This window comes from Rhinolophus hipposideros (genome assembly GCF_964194185.1).
Source record: "Rhinolophus hipposideros genome assembly, chromosome: 13".
In the NCBI taxonomy this organism is placed as follows: Eukaryota; Metazoa; Chordata; class Mammalia; order Chiroptera; family Rhinolophidae; genus Rhinolophus; species Rhinolophus hipposideros.
The window spans coordinates 24,650,561-24,667,020 of NC_138059.1; the positions used below are offsets into that span (position 1 = coordinate 24,650,561).

Below are 16,460 nucleotides of genomic sequence, written 5' to 3' on the forward strand. Positions count from 1 at the left end.
CATCTCTTACTACAACTCTCAGCTAAACTGTTACCCTGAGCCCTCTCTAACCACCCTAATTACCATCTTTTTCTCTAGCTAACCTAATTTAAAAGATCCAACCCGACCACCTCCACTGTGTTGGGGCTCTAACTATATTCTGAAATTATTGAGGCAATCTACATGATTACAAATCCTTCCCCATCCTTCCCCCCCCAAAAGATATTCTGGCCCAAAATTAACCCTTTCTTTTCTTTTGTTAATACCTCCCTTGCTCCAAAGTTATTCCTATGAAAACCTTTCATTTTGTACAACTCCTGGGAGCACCCTTCTAGTTACTAGATGGGATGCTGCCAGATTCATGAATCACTTAATAAACTCAACTAGATCTTAAAAAAAAAAAAAAAAGCACAACCTGACCACCCCCACAGAATCACTACGTTATGGCTGTTACTATAATCTGAAATTATTTTACTTGTTTTCTGTCTGAAACAACTTAACCAACGGTTTAGAAAGTGATTACTATGACATATATAAAAGCTCCTATTCCTCCTTGCATGTAACTTCCTGGAGAGCAGGGGCCTCTTTCTCTTGCCCTCTGCCGCACCCCAGTGCAATCGACATTGCCTCGGCCATCAATTCCGAGTTTTCAGTATTTATTAACGGAACGGATCGCAGCACCCTGACAAACTTGCGAGAAGAAGAAACGTGCCCAACGCTCCGCCCCGTCCCAGAGCAGCCCAGGGCCGAGCAGGGCCCGCGCCCGGGACCCTGTTCTCCCCGCGCCGCGGCCCGAACCCCGCCCCTTCCCCGCGGCGAGTTTCACCACTGCGCGTGCGCGCCGGGGGCCCGGTCTGTTCCTTTGTCGGCGCTATCAATAAAGTTTTAGTGAGGAGCGACTCTCCTTTTCCTTGACAAGATGGCGGAGTACGACTTGACTACCCGCATCGCGCACTTTTTGGATCGGCATTTGGTCTTTCCGTTGCTTGAGTTTCTCTCCGTGAAGGAGGTGAGCGGGGCCTGGAGGGGGAGGAAGTCGTGGGAGCGCGTGAGATGCGGGGCCAGGCCGCGAGGCCGTGGCGGTCGCCCGGGGCCTGCCACACGTGTGAGGCGGCCGCCCGTTTGGTCCCGTGTCGGAGCTGGTTGGGAGCGCGGAATGGGGCGGGGAGGTGGAGAGAGGGGGCACTGTGACCCCCCAGGGGAGAACGAGGCGTTCGCCTCGCGTCTGGCGGTGCCAGGGGCCGAGGGCCTTCCGCGTCCGTGCCTCTCGGAAGTGGACGACTCGCTGCCGGCTCCCCGGGGGTAACGCCCGAGCGTGCCTGCAGGCCGACTTCTGAAAACAAGTGGGAGGGGTAGAGAGTTGGATTTTTTTTTTCCCCCCCCAGGAACTGTGGCAAGGGTGTGCTGGGCTTGCCGGATCGTTTGGAATGGTACTCTTACCCTTAAAGGAAACACCTGGCGCTTTGGTTGCCAGAAAGTTGTGAGTTGTTTGCAGTGAGGAGTCCTGGTCTTTCGACAAGTAGCCGCTTCCTCCCGGCCTGGCATATTGTGTCGGGGGAGGAAGGGGACCCCCGCCCTACGAAACAAAAAGCAAAATAACCCGACACAGTTTTACCCTGCAAGGTGATTTCCAGTTACAGATAGACAGATTTCGTGTGATTTGAATTGGTCGTCAACATTCATTTAGCTCTTCCAGGTATTCTAGATACCTATTCTAGATGTGGTTCTGGTACCTCGTTTAACAAGAATTCATGAGGCCTTGAAACTTTTAAAGTGTTGAACTCAGTTATACTTTGTGTTGATTGGGAAATTGATGCATTTTAACAATTGTAATAAAGCAGTCTTACTGTGATGAAGGGAGTAGAAGATTGGCCAGGAAAATAAATGAATTCTATTTCTGGAAGCAGATTACAACATAGGTCTGTCTACTTAAGGAACTCTAGATTTGGGGAATAGCTTTTATGTGTCTCAACAACAATAGAACAAAAAAGCGCAACAAACAAACATTAAATTGTTCTGGTAACTTTTCAAAGGTTCCTGGTATTTGTGGTTTATTACATGAATTCGTATATCTTTTTCTAAACATATGGATAACTTTAAAGTTGTTGATGTTAGGGAACTACGAAGTTCATTTTCAATAAATGTGCAAGTGAAGCCTATCTTGAAATGATATGTTTTTGCCTTGGTTTTTCTTCACCTGGGATATACTTAACACCAATATTTTAGAGCTTGAATATAATAATCTCGTCTGCCTTCCGTTTTTGTTTTTTTTTGTTGGTTTTTTTTTTTCCTGGATAAGTAAGGATAATTCACCACAAATCAGGGAATAGAGAAATATCATATTTTGAAATCCCTTACCGGCTACTTCTAGAAATGCGTCTAAACTAGCCAAACTTCATATTTTTGTAATGTGTTCCTTACACTTTCATTTTTCAACACAGATAAAAGGGAGCGATGTGTAAGTGTAAATTAGTATTTCATAGGGCAAGACCAAAACTATGATTGGCAGCTGAGAATCAGTGGAAGATACTGCGCCCAATACCCTCTTCCTTGGAGAGAATATTGGTAAGATGTTCATAGGAAGACAGACAGATGCTGGCATAGTTAGTGATTACTAAGTATAGGGCTGCCATGGAAGTATGATACATCCAACGTAAAACCCAGCTATCTCACCGCTAAAAATTCACCTATACTTTAGAGGAGATAAAGGTCTACAATTAGAAGGCAAAAATTAGGAAATGTCAGAGAAGTACTGGAAGAGTATACTGTCAACACAGATTTTATTCAGTGGGCAAAAGGACTTGAGGAAGAGAGGCTTTGAGTTGTGATGGTTAGATGGTTGGGAGAGTCAGCCATTGTGATACACGAGGGCAACAATTTGGCATATTTGTAGTGTGTTGGAGAATATAAGCTCCATGAGAGCAAGAACTTTGTTTTATACTTTGCTGTGTTCTCAGCACAGGAAGTAGAGTCTGGCATAAAGGTTTTTAATGATTATGTAATAAATGAGCAAATGAAAGCATATTTGTATCTGCTCTTCTTTATTCTCAGGTGAAGTATAAGACCAGGCAGTGTTTAGCAGCCTGGGTGCTGGATTTCTGTTTAGATTAGGATCCTGGCTCTGTCATTTGTGTAACACCTCTGTGCACTTAAGAGCAGTTTCTTTCTCATTAACTAAGTTTCTTTCTCTTAACTAAGGCTTTTCTCATGCATAAAATGTTGGTACTACCACGAATCTCATGGAGTTAGAAGAATTACAGGAGACAATGCATATAAAGCACTTAGCCTACTGGGACAGAGTAAATACTCCTGAATGTTTTCCATCCGGAGGCTAGGCCATCCTGTCTGACAGGGGAGTGAGACAACCAACTGGGGGTTTAATGAGTGACCGAGGAAACCAACCAAAGACAAGTAACAAGGATTGGTAAATTTGGAGGGCCCAGCTGAGACTGGAAATTATACATTTATAGAGAATGATGGTCATTCTCGGAGTGAGAGGAGCAGTGGAAGGTTTTTGAAGTAGTGTAGACATATTTGGAGATAGACTTTGTAAATATCATTTAGGAATGAAATGGATTGCTGACAGAGAAAAGCACAAATGTGATTGAATATATATTGCCTAGTTTTGAAACATTTTATAGTCATTCTTAACCAAAACAAAGAAATAGATGACTTTTTTTCCCCAGAGCTAGAGATTGACATGGAATTGTGCTTGGTTGGAGAAAATGGATGGAATCCAATGATACAGCTAAAGAGAGAATATTTGAAATAGTTAGAAATGATAGCTAAACTTATATAGAAAGTCACAGCCAAAAAAGGTGATATAAAAATTAGAAAAATCAGAGGGCGTGATGAGATGGTGAAGCATTTTAATGGTAATGCTGAAAGAGGAGATGAGTTAAAGTTGGAAGTCTTAGAGATGAGGTACTAGATGAAAGTTGTAATTTGCGGGATAAAGGAATTTTATTGCTTGAGGTTTGTTTTGGAGAATCATCAGTATGGATGTAAGATTTGTTGGAGATAGCAGGAAGAGATGTCAGAATATTTTTAATTTGTTAAAAATAGCGGTTTTCAAGGGGTTAATAGACCAGGGATTGGGAAACTAGCCTGTGAACTGAATGCAGCCTTCTCTACCTGTTTTGTATGATCTGTAAGCTAAAAGTAATTTTTAACAAATGAACGTTCACAAACATTTTCAGTTACAGAACACTGTAATGTTATACCCCAATTAAGTGAAATAGTTTCTGCCCCAAAAAGAATTCCATTCTTCTCTTTAATAGATCTACATTACAAAAAAAATTTACTCCATTATTATTATTATTTATTTCAAAAAGGAAAAGAAATTGTGGAAATTTGTTTCTTATAGTACTTAAGCATAGTATTCTTGGTTTTTGCTTCTTGGCTCACAAATTCTAAAATATTTACTATTTGCCCTTTACAGAACAAGTGTGTCTATGAGGCAAATTTTATTCCGGCACCTTCTAGAGAAGGTGATATAAGTAGATATAGACTTATGAAGAGGCCAGTAACGGCTGATGGCAGAGGAGCAGTGCTTTGAACCTACAGTGGAGAGACAATAGAAATTAAAAGCTATTAATGGGGTATCAAGGAGAGGTGGCATATTACTATGAAAAGGGTGTTTTCACCTAGGGTTTCTGTAGGGCAGACTGAAAGGGAGCTTCAGTTTTTTTAAGTAAACTTTTTTATCGTGTGTAACACTCATACAAAAAAAAAATGCACAAATATAAGTGCTTTTTTCCCAAAGTGAACACACTGATGTGACCACCATCCAGATCAGTAAGTAAAACATTAACAAATATCCTAAAAACCTTCCTTCTGACCCTTCTTAATCATTACTCACACCTGATCTGATCTGATGCTAGAATGTTTTGCCTGTGTTTGATTTTATATAAATAAAATTAAGCATTCACCACCCTGTACTTGCTTTGTATGATTTCTTTCATTCAACATTGTGAAGGTCATCCAAGTTGTTAGGATGGCAGGAGTTTGTTGATTTTCAATGCTGCTTGTTAATGCATATTGTGAGAATATCACAGTTTATCCATTCCAACGTTGATAGACTCGGCTATTACAAATAGCGCTGCTATGAACATTGTTGGAGATGTCCTTTGAATATATGCACTCATTTCTCTTGGGTACCTAAGAGCAGAATTGCCTGGTCAAAATGTATGTTTAACTTTAAGAGATAAAGTTACTCTGGCATTGTCAGTTTTTTCAGCTTTTAGTGTGGTTTTAATTTGCATTTCCTTTATGATTAATAAAGTTGAGAACCTTTCCGGTCTTGGTCATTTGGTTAAACTCTTCTGAAGTGGCTGTTAAAGTTTTAGTCATTTTCAATTGGATTGTCTTACACTATTTTGTAGGAATTGTTTATGTAGTTTGGAAGATTCAGTTTTGATCTCATGACTGTATACCATCTGACCATTTACATGTTTTCTTTTAATGGACAGGGAAAGGTTGTGGAATTTTCCGGCATTTTTTTTCCCTTGGTAAAATTAAATTTAGTACAAAAACCTTTTCTTTTGCTGAAACCTTACGTTGATGACTATTTGATTAAATTTTAAAATTTCGATTACTATCTCTTTGAATACTATTGTATAGACTCCATGAATATTGCTCAATACACTTCATGTTTATGTGAGTTTACTTATTTGGTCCTTGTACTATGGGTTAAATTAATGTTTCTTGAACTCCTTGCAAAGCAAAACTCTGATATGACGTGGTTGACTTAGAGAATGGGTACTAGTTATGTTTCAGGGTGCGGATGGGGAGGCATTATAAAGGACTGTGACTGTTTAGTGAAGAAGTATATGGGGGTAAAGAAAAAGCTACCTCAAAGAGAGATGTGGATGTAGATACTGAAACAGTAAGTAAAAAAAAAAAAATTGAGTTGATTTCTAATGATGTGGATGTGGAGAGGAGACAACTATATGTGTTTTATCAGTGGAGTTGGCGTGGTTATTTATGCACAGTTTTGTTCTAGAAAGGGCAAAAGATGGCTTGTAGGGACACATAAATAAGATAATAAATCAGAAGTAGGTGAGAAAGACTTTGCATTGTGTAATTGCCTTCATTTTTAAATTATTAGATAAACAAAATACTCTTATGTCTGTAGATTGATTGCCTTCTTACAAGAGGGTAAATTAATAGTGTATAGTATTCTATTTAAAAAATATTATTTCAGGAAGTATATTTCCAGGTAAACTAGACTTAGTATTAATCAGTTTATTTGGGGGAAGTTCAATATATTTATCAGAAAGTAATTTTTTCTTGCAGATATATAATGAAAAAGAATTGTTACAAGGAAAATTGGACCTTCTTAGCGATACCAACATGGTAGACTTTGCTATGGATGTGTACAAAAACCTTTATTCTGATGATATTCCTCATGGTAAGTTTTGTTATTAGAACTGAAGCTTGTTTTGTGAAATAAGGATGTGTGTAGTAAAGTTGGGTGATTTATAGAAGAGCGTTAGCCAAAAGTCTTAGTAAGTATTTGAGTGATTTAAAAGTCCTCTGGATGAAAGGTAATTTATGGTTATAGGTTTTCTAAAGCATGTTATTTGCTTACCATAAAAGATGTGAAACTACTTTAAAACATGGTCATCAAGTACGTTCAGTTCATAGTATAGATCATCAAAGTTGTACTTATGAATCAGGTTGTTACCTCGGACTTATCTGAGAATACTGCAGGTTTGTTTTTTGTTGTTGTTGTTTACCAACTTTTTCAGTTAGTCTCTAATGTGCCTTAGAGATTTATTTTTCATCTTGAAATATGTGGGAATATAGCCATGGTCTTCAAAAAATATGGTCCCCAGGACCAGCATCATCACATCAGTTCACCAGGGAGAGCTTGTTAGAAATGCAAATTCTCAGGCCATACCCCAGATCTACGTAATCAGAAACTGTTGGCTGACGCCCAGCACTCAAATTGGAGAAGACTGATAACAGTATAGTGTTTTCCAAATCCTTGTTTCCTGTGGTAATAGATGTTTCTTTAAAAAAAAAAAAAAAGGTCCTATAAGTTTGCAAAATACTAAAATACTATATCATTTCTTCTATGCACATAGCATTTTTAAAGATTCTAAGAACTCTTTCAGTAGAGAAGTACAATTTACTTTGTTTAAATTGACATGTCTCAAAATTTGATCACAGATCCCCTTCTGTGTTTGAGATATGCTGTTCTAGTGTATATTTTGTGATATATAATGCAGAATTATTATATTAAACCTAATCACTATGACTTATATTACAATTCCCTGCAGTAAAATTACCTCTTCAAATTTTAGTTTGTGATGAAAAAGTAAATTATTTCTTATTGAAACTTTAAAACATGCTAGCAGGGTAAGTTATGTGTGATTTTTCTCTCTTTGTGATGCAGTAAAAAGAAACTATAGAATTGGGTTTGAGAGATGATAGAACTACATTTATAGTGAAAAAGAGATTATTGATTGGGTTTAAATTCTATTCAACCTAGTTGAAAACCTATAGTAATGATATGTAAATTCCTCTGAATCACTATTGAGAAACTCTGGGGTAATACCTTTATTCACCTGAGAGAATTCAGTGAGAACAAATGTAAAAACACTGGGAATGAGATCTCTCTAATGTAGAATTAGATGATAATTGTTTCCTTGACAGGCCTCGCTTCCTTGCCCCAGACTGTATTTGTCTATTCCCCAGTTTCTCTTAAGAGTAAGAAGAGGATTCTCTCTTCCTTCGTGTGCCTTTGCAGTGCTAGAAAGGAGAAATTTGATCTGGGGGAGTTTCTTGAGTGGATGGTTACTGGCATATGAATGTATTAGGGATAAATACATAAGGTGCGCAATTTAAATAAAATGAAAAATTTTCAGGCACATCCTTATGGGGAGCAGTATAGTTTAATGTTATAGCCCTCCTTTGCATTTTTAATTAGCTTTGCGAGAAAAAAGAACCACAGTTGTTGCACAACTAAAACAGCTTCAGGCAGAAACAGAACCAATTGTGAAGATGTTTGAAGATCCAGAAACTACACGGCAAATGCAGTCAACCAGGTAACCTCTTCTTAATTTGTATTCTAAAAATTCTCTTTTCTGGATTAATACAAATGTTAATTCAAACTTTAAAGGATCCCTTTATCTATTTGTTTATTTTCATTTATCCTTATTGTATAGGGGCCAGAAAGTCCTTAATAATAAACATTAATACTAAATTCATTTTAGAATTTACCATTTACCCCAATCTGATTCTACTACATCAGTTCTGCCTCTTTCCCACCTACCCAGTGGACATTTAGCAATGTCTGCAGATATTTTTGGTTGTCACAACAGGAGAAGTGACACTGGCACCTAATAAGGAGAGGCCAGGAATGCTACCAAACATCCTACATATAACACATCGGACAGTACCTTATCCCCCAGAAAAGAATGATCCAGCCCAAATGTTAGTGTTACTGAGGTTGAGAAACACTGTCTCTGGGCAGTACCTAGAGCCCATGGGTTCTGGCTGTAAGGAAAACCTGAGCTCACTTTATCAGTTTGCTACATTCTCTCATATCCTTCCAACCTTGATGCCCAGGCCCAGGAGGGTAGAGTAGAACTGATAAGGTTATTTTATTCCTAACTTCCCCTTAACTAGAAATAGACTTATTGTTTGGTTTCCAAAGAAACCATGTTGTCTTACTCTGACTTAATATATATCCCTAACTGAAGCCCTTTAAGTTATTAAAAATGTTTAAAAATAAAAATCTACTGAAATCGAATATTTCTATTGTGGTAAATTGTAGCCACCAATATATTCACTTGAGGAATTGCTGAAGATTTTGCCACATTTACCTTTAAGTCTTACATAATCAAACCAAATTTTTGGAGATGTTGGTTCTGAATTATTTGTGATTTGGGAAAGTGTTAACCAGATATTTTTTCTAAAAGCAGTAAGCGCTACACTACTGTTCATACCATATTATAATGTATTATGCTGTACTATACCATATTATACTATATATACAGACACTATATGTACATACAACAGAAATAGCTATATCTTATAAAGCTATCATACCATATATATTTTTATATATAGCTATCTCTGTGTGTATATATATGTATATATATATATATATATGCACGCAATACTAAGCTGCCTGTATATACTTATAATAAGTAATTATAGAACTTCAAGTCATATGTTAGTGTCCACAGAGGAACAGCTGAAATAATCTAGAAGTTGGGGTACAACAGAAAGTTTAGGATTTAAATTCTAAATTTAGTCACTTAAACACAGAGTTAATGGGATTAAGATGTGAATAAGATGAATATGAAAATTGTTCACCAAATATTAGAAAGAGGATTCCTTGTAGCTTAATAGACACTAAATTGGAGATAAATGATAGAATTGTGTGTTTAAAGCTTGTAATTTAATTAAACTTCTAAACTGATTACTTATTTTCAAAGTAATAACCTCATCCTGCCTATTCCTTTTTGTTTTAATTTCATTGAACATATAGTGCTGTCCTTCTCACACTTTCCCAGAAATACCCCATCAGCCAGAGGACAGTGATTATATAACTGAGGGGTGTGAGAAATATAACACAAAGTTGATCCACAGAAAGTGTTAAGTTATTTTGAAATCTTTTTATATTAAAATTTCATGCATATTTCATATTCAGTGTTATAATATGTTCACGTTAATTTTAGTGATAACACATCCAGTCCTCATTACATAAGTAAAACTGTGCTGCTGAAAGACATGCTATAACATTCCTTCTTATAAGAAACATAAGATAATATTTTCATTTTTGAAAATGCCCACAATATGGGCAACTGTACCCATATATCATTTATTCTTTGGTTTCTTCGTCACCAAATTGTCTTTTGCCACCCTGCCAACATCTCAAATTATGCAAAGCTAAAAAAAATAAGTTAAATTGAGTTGACACTTTGGTATAGGTAATAATTATATAGGGCGTGTAGTATAGATATCATGTAAGTTAGGCATGATTTATTAATCTTGTAAATTGGCTAAATCACCATCCTTTGAGTAGTATTAACTAATTTGGGAGGGAGACAAAATTTGTATATAGGGCTAATTCCTGCTAGTTTGAACAGTAAGTACATTTATTCCAGTCTGTACTCCATAATAAGAATATGTTATCTATTGGAAATGTACCCTCTGGAGAGCAAATACAGGTATTCCTCACCTTATGATGGGCTTAAGTCCTGATAAACCTGTCGTTAAGTTGGAAATATCCTAAGTTGAGAATGCACCTAACGTACCAAACATCATAGCTTAGCCTAGTCTACCTCAATCGTGCTCAGAACGCTTTTGTTAGCCTGCAATTGGGGCAAATCATCTACCGCAAAGAATATACTGTAGAGTATCAGTAGTTTACCCTTGTGATCACATGGCTGGCTGGGAGCTGTGGCTCTCTGCTGCTCCCCAGCATCATGAGAGAGTATCACACCACATAACGCTAGCCCAGGAAAAGATCAAAATTCAAAATTTGGAGTGCATTTCATTTTCACACTATCTCAAAGTCAAAAATTCGTAAGTCAAACCATCTTAAGTCTGGGACCATCTGTACCATTTTCAGTAGGTTGCTACCTAAGTAGGTTGTTGACCTCACTGTAACAATAGTCAACATGTTCAGGTTTTATTACCTAAAAAACTTCTAAAGACCTTATCTTAGATGATGTGAAACAGAACATGAAATTTTCAGTTAGGACCAAAGAAATTTGAAAGTGACTTTTAAAGTTTGGAATTCTTGAGTTTCTGTTCCTTGTTCAAAACATGTAATGTTCTGTTTATTTTATTCTAGAAATCTTAATTTTACTTCTAGTGTTTAGGTAATAAGATATGGCTTTATGTGGGTAAGAAGCTAGAAGGGTATGTTTATGTTGTTTTCTGTGGACTATAAGATAGTAACTTTTGTATTTTTATAATTAAGGGATGGCCGGATGCTATTTGACTACCTGGCGGACAAGCATGGTGTAAGTGGTATCTTTAAAATTTTTTCAGTTGTCATGTTATAAGGGTAATTAAAGAATAGTGCAGTATAGATAGATTCCTGGTTTGACCAGAATATAATTTACAGATTAATTTATTAATCTTAATGCCTGGTATGTTTCTGAAACTTTAGTTTTTAAAAATTGGTGCTGATAGGAAAATAATGTGCTTATAGTACTTACTAGATAACAGAAAGTCTTAAAACTTTTGATTTATTTTTTCCAGAATCATTATATAATAGTTAGCATTTTATATGTCTGATGGATTAACAAGTAAGTAAAGACAGAACTAAATTTGAATGAGAAATGCCTTGAGCAATAGAATTAATATTTTGGCTTGCCTTGTAGAATACTGTAGCCCTGGATGTTATCAGGGCCTTCATAAATCCCCAAATTCACAAATAAAGGAATGTTACAGGCTTTTCTAGCCATCTCTCAATCTCCTGTCCTTTGTGTTAACTTAGATTGTGAGACTTTATATACAGTTACCTCTTAACTTGCATTCGAGTTTTATCTCTCATTTAACAATTATTGTAACAAGCGGCTTGCTGACCACTGCAAATTACTTTTTCTGGTTTCCACGTAAAATGTGTGGTGAATTTGTTAATGATCTAGTTCAAATGGTCTAGTTCGGGGCCTTTCTCTTAGGTTTCTTCACTTTGACTTTGCTTGTATCAGCTCTAAGAGTTGGCATGATTTGGGGCCCAGTGTTCAGAGAGAACAGTTTACTGTACATATTATTCGTACAGAGTCACCAAGCCTGTAGGGATGCGTATGTTTGCTAGTTGATTAAGCTCAGTCACCAGCTGAGGGTCTCACATATCAGACCTTCAGTAGCTATTCAAGTTTGTATCGTAACAAAGTAGGTGTCATTACAATTCATAACTCTTAGAGCCCAGAACTGTGAATGTTAAATCCACCAATTCCTTATGTATGTTTTAAGGGTTATGTGGTTCTCTGATCATGGTGTTTAGTTTTGGTGGCAACTTTTGGGATACTTTGAAAGAACTGACTTCTGAGGGCATTTAAACGAGTAAATGGGTGAATTTTAAAACTCAAAATTAAAAAAATAGAACTTGAGCCTTCTTTCTTATTTATTTTTAGTTTAGGCAAGAATATTTAGATACACTCTACAGATATGCAAAATTCCAATATGAATGTGGGAATTACTCTGGAGCAGCAGAATATCTTTACTTCTTTAGAGTGTTGGTAAGTAATTTTTTTTCTTAGTCATCTCTTTTGTAGGATTCTCTTGGATTCTCAAAACATGTCTATAGATTTGGGTCTGTCTGTTGTTTTCATCAGTCATTGGTAAAAAGAGAGAGGGAAAAAATTTTCCCCAAGGAAAAACAAATAGGTACAGGAAACTTTATATCAGCGCCTCAAAATTTGAAGTGAAATTGAACTTGACCTTGAAATCCTCAAAAGTGGGAACTGCTAATTTGTTGTATTATGTATAATTGTATGATTTTAGCATTGGCAGAATTCTATCATGTAATGAATTTGTTACAATATTACCGTACAGCACAGTGAGTGGCACATTGTGAGTGCTTAATATTTATTGAACAGATCCATTGTTCTTGGATAATGAATCCATAATTCAATTTTTAATGCTTTGCATATTTCTTTAACTTTTTCTGAAATACTGTGGAAATGATATTTGAAAAGATTTTATGCCTCAATAGTAACTTTTTTCCATTTCTACTTTCAGCTATTAGAATACAAAGTTCAATGGTTTTTCATTATGTAGAGGGTAGATGGGTTTAAATGGTACTATTAGAGCAAATTCCCAATCATAATGTGCCCTGTTTGTTATTGTCATATGTCTGACAAGTTCCTAGATTCAGTGCTTTTATTAGGAAAGAAGGAGAATTTGTGTGAAGCTGAAGAAAAAACCAGGCCTTCATATTGACAGATTTCTTTCTCACTCTGCCTTCTGTTTAGGTCATTGTATTAATAAATGCCTGTAGAGTTAGCAAAATGCTCCGGTTTTAAATTCTAATTATAATTTGTTACTCATTTTGAGTTAGTAAGCAACTACCTAAGTCTCTGATTTCTCTAGTTAATCCTAGAAGTTGAGAAATGACCTCGTGAGACAAGAACTTTGTGTCTTCCAACCTTGGAAGAGTTGTTTCTTTTGTCTTATTTTCTGGTGCCTTTTTTCTTTTAGTCCCATATGCCACAAAGAAAAGACTTATGGCTGCTATTTTGATTGTTCTCTTGGAAATTAAATATTCTTCTTTTTTTCTTTTAATGGTGGTGGTGGGGATTTGGTGTTACTAATTCAGGTAATTCCTACACTTATAAAAACACTTAGACAACTTTCTTATAAAAATACTTAGACAACTTTCCTTTTTAAAACTACCATTCTTCAAAGAAATAGAGATTTTCAGTTTATTTCCAAGATTTGGAAAATTAATATTTTTCTCTTGCTCCCATTTGTAAGCAAATTCTTAATTTACAGATTAACTGTGGTTAGCTTGCAAGTGCATTGAAGGTAATCAGTGATGCTAAACTTGTAGTGACTTATCAGAAAATTCCATCAGTTTTACTTTGAATATTATGAAGGATTTAGGAGAGGAAAAGTTGATTACTTTGGAAATGTAAACAGCTTAAACCAGGATTGTAAAATCAGAAGCCTGATATGATTACAGGTACATGAAAAGAGCTGGTTATTCATATCATTTGTTAATGCTGGGAGTGAATTTTGAGAATGAAGATTTAGTGTCATGTTAGAGTTCTAGCACAGTAAATTTATTGTTGCTGGTCAGTGAGTGAATGTGCCATTTTGCTAAGACATGGAAACTTAAGGTAACTGCTGGAAATCCAGATATTGAAACTCTTCTAGCATATCCACCCTTGAAAGCAGGTTAGTATGAAGAGCCAACTGTAATGACATGGACGTGAGCCAGAGCAGTACGCATGAACCTTTTGGGGATTAAAAAACCTGCTGTGCTGCTACAAAAAGCTTTTATCCTAACACATATAACGTATTCTGGTTTTAATAGTATCATTATGTTTATGTAGTATGGTTTTATAATTAAGTCTGAAAATTTCTACAAGTGATAGGTACATACTTAAAAGTTTGGGGAGTTTTTATGTTTACATTTTAAGATATGAAGATCCAAGTTAGTTCCCAATCTTATAAAATTCTGGGTTAGTTTTAAGCTTCTACATTGCCTAAAAAATCTTGTGCTGGATCTCAGATGACATTTGGTTAAGTGATTCAATACCAATAAAAGATCAGAACACAAAATTAATTATTTTACATTTAAGAGCAGTCAACCTATAGTCATTAGATACTGCTTAGAAATTGTGTGCAATTTAGTTTTAATTTTTTCCCCATCTTGTGCCTCAAAACATTTGAAGTAGGTAGGAATTGGTTATTTCCTGTTGACTTATTGATAGAGACTAACAAAGCTGTTTTCTTTAAAAAATACATTATTTTACTTTTTTTGTTGTTGAGGTAGGCAATGCTATAAAATCTATGTGTTTCAGATTTTGTTAATAGCAAAGATAAAAATCGTGTTTTGGATTTAGGAGGAATACTGTCAAAGTTTTACTTATTTAATTTTATTTTTTTGCAATAGCCGTTTTTCATTTCTAAATTCTTTTCTGGTGATTGGTTATTCTTTTAAATCTATGGTTAGGGAAACATAAGCTATGAAAGAACCATTGTAACTATGATCTGAGATTAGAACTTGACTCTCCAAGTGACCTATTGTAGGTCAGTGTTGTATAAATTAAAGCTGTGTGACCCTAGAATCTACCTTTATTTTAAAAAGACTTGGTGGCTTTCAGAATACAGCAGGGAGTGTTTAGGTGCACCCTATTTGGATGTGAAACTTCTTTGATTTATAGTGTAAGAAACACATTAATTTGAAATGACATTGGTGAAGCAGATTTGGTCGAAATTTTTAAACATTTTTGTTTTAAAGCTTTTAACACTGCATTTGAATTATATTTTGTTAAAATCTACCCTCGCTGTGGCCTTTGGTCTGACTCCAAAATATAACGCCTCCTCACGCCCACCAGCTGTTTGAAATAAAAGTGATTTTAAGATACTACGACTGTTTGTGATCACCTTTTTGTAGGTTTTTTTCCTGCTCAGAATTTAAAATTTATCTACTGTTAAGTACCTACCATTTGACTTAAAGGTACTCTTCCTTGACTCAAGAAAGCTTGCATAATGATGAATTTTGGAACCTTAGGATATTGACCAAAATTTTAGATCTGATTTATCCAGGTTGATAATGTCATTATAAAAGATATCTATTTCATATTGATTCTCAGATACACACTTTATCACATTTTAACATCTGAAATTGGGATATGTCTTGAATTGGTTGTGGCTTTGGTTTTAGAAACATAAAATAGTAGTGTTATTTTAAAATTGATGGCCTCTTAGATTCAAAGAAATATTTTAATACTCATTTCTTTGTAAGGATCAAACATTTTATCCTTTATAATTTGAACAGTGGTTTTATAAATCAATTTTTTAATTTCAGTGAGTTTTGACAAATGCACATACTGTGCAGCTACCACCAAATCAAGATAAAGAATATTTCTGTTATCCCAGAAAGACGCGTTGTGTCTCTTTGCAGTCATGACTTATCCTGATTTATCCATTGATCTGTTCTTTATTTTTCTAGATTAGTTTTGCCTGTTGTAGAATTTCGTATAAGTGGAGTGATACAACAGAAGCTTGTGCCTGGCTTATTTTGATGAGCAACTGTTTGAGACTTCTGTTACTGTGTGTATCAGAAGTTTGATGTTTTTTATTGCTGAGTAGTATTCCATTCTATGAATATATGAATGTACTACGACTTGTTTATGTATTCAACTGTTAGGAACATTTGGATTATTTTGTTTTTGTCTACTACAAATAGAGTTGTCATGAGTTGTCAAGTTTTTTTTAGTGGATGTTATTTGCTTGTTCTTAGAGTTTGCTTAATGTTATTTTGTACATTTGAGTTAATTACTGCCATCAAAGGAAGAATCTCAGTATAGGCAGGGTCTGAATTAGATATTATTATGGTCCTCATAGTTAGACAACCTATACTCCTCTGATATCGTCATTTCTCTTCTCATTGTCATTTGATAATTACATTTCCTGAGCTTTGATTTATCAGATGATACTCTAATCTCTTCACATCTGCTATGTCATTTAAATTGTACAACAGCTGAGGTAGGTTATATTACAATCCCCATTTTATAGATGAGGAAGCTAAAGTACAATAGTTCAGCTATTATTAGTAAGTGGTAGAGCCAGAATTATTGGTGGTTGGATTTCCAGTTCTGCCCGTGCAATTTTATTTTACTTGAAAATATAACATATACTGATAGTACTCGTATTTTACATTTATACTGTCATGTAAGTGCTTCAATGAAAAATTAAATTCAAAATTTTAATTTGGAGTGCAGAAATGCATTCTACCTCCAATGCCCTCACTTGCTTCTGCTCTTTAACACACCTGA

At 35.6% G+C, this 16,460-nt stretch overlaps 1 protein-coding gene across 6 annotated transcripts in view; it reads left to right on the forward strand.

Annotated features, from left to right (window-relative positions):
- EIF3E (eukaryotic translation initiation factor 3 subunit E) overlaps nucleotides 1-16,460 on the forward strand; it is a 231,524-nt gene that overhangs the window by 181,259 nt on the left and 33,805 nt on the right. For 4 of the 6 annotated variants that reach the window (XM_081070770.1, XM_081070769.1, XM_081070771.1 and 1 more), the window contains 4 exons: nucleotides 6,277-6,391; nucleotides 7,916-8,033; nucleotides 10,925-10,967; nucleotides 12,087-12,191. In XM_081070770.1, coding sequence (XP_080926896.1) covers nucleotides 6,334-6,391; nucleotides 7,916-8,033; nucleotides 10,925-10,967; nucleotides 12,087-12,191 — 324 coding nt within the window. In that variant the 5' untranslated portion in view covers nucleotides 6,277-6,333. Of the gene's footprint in view, nucleotides 1-706; nucleotides 989-4,426; nucleotides 4,470-6,276; nucleotides 6,392-7,915; nucleotides 8,034-10,924; nucleotides 10,968-12,086; nucleotides 12,192-16,460 lie in introns of those variants that run through there. The other 2 variants (XM_081070767.1, XM_081070768.1) reach the window with 2 other exon arrangements.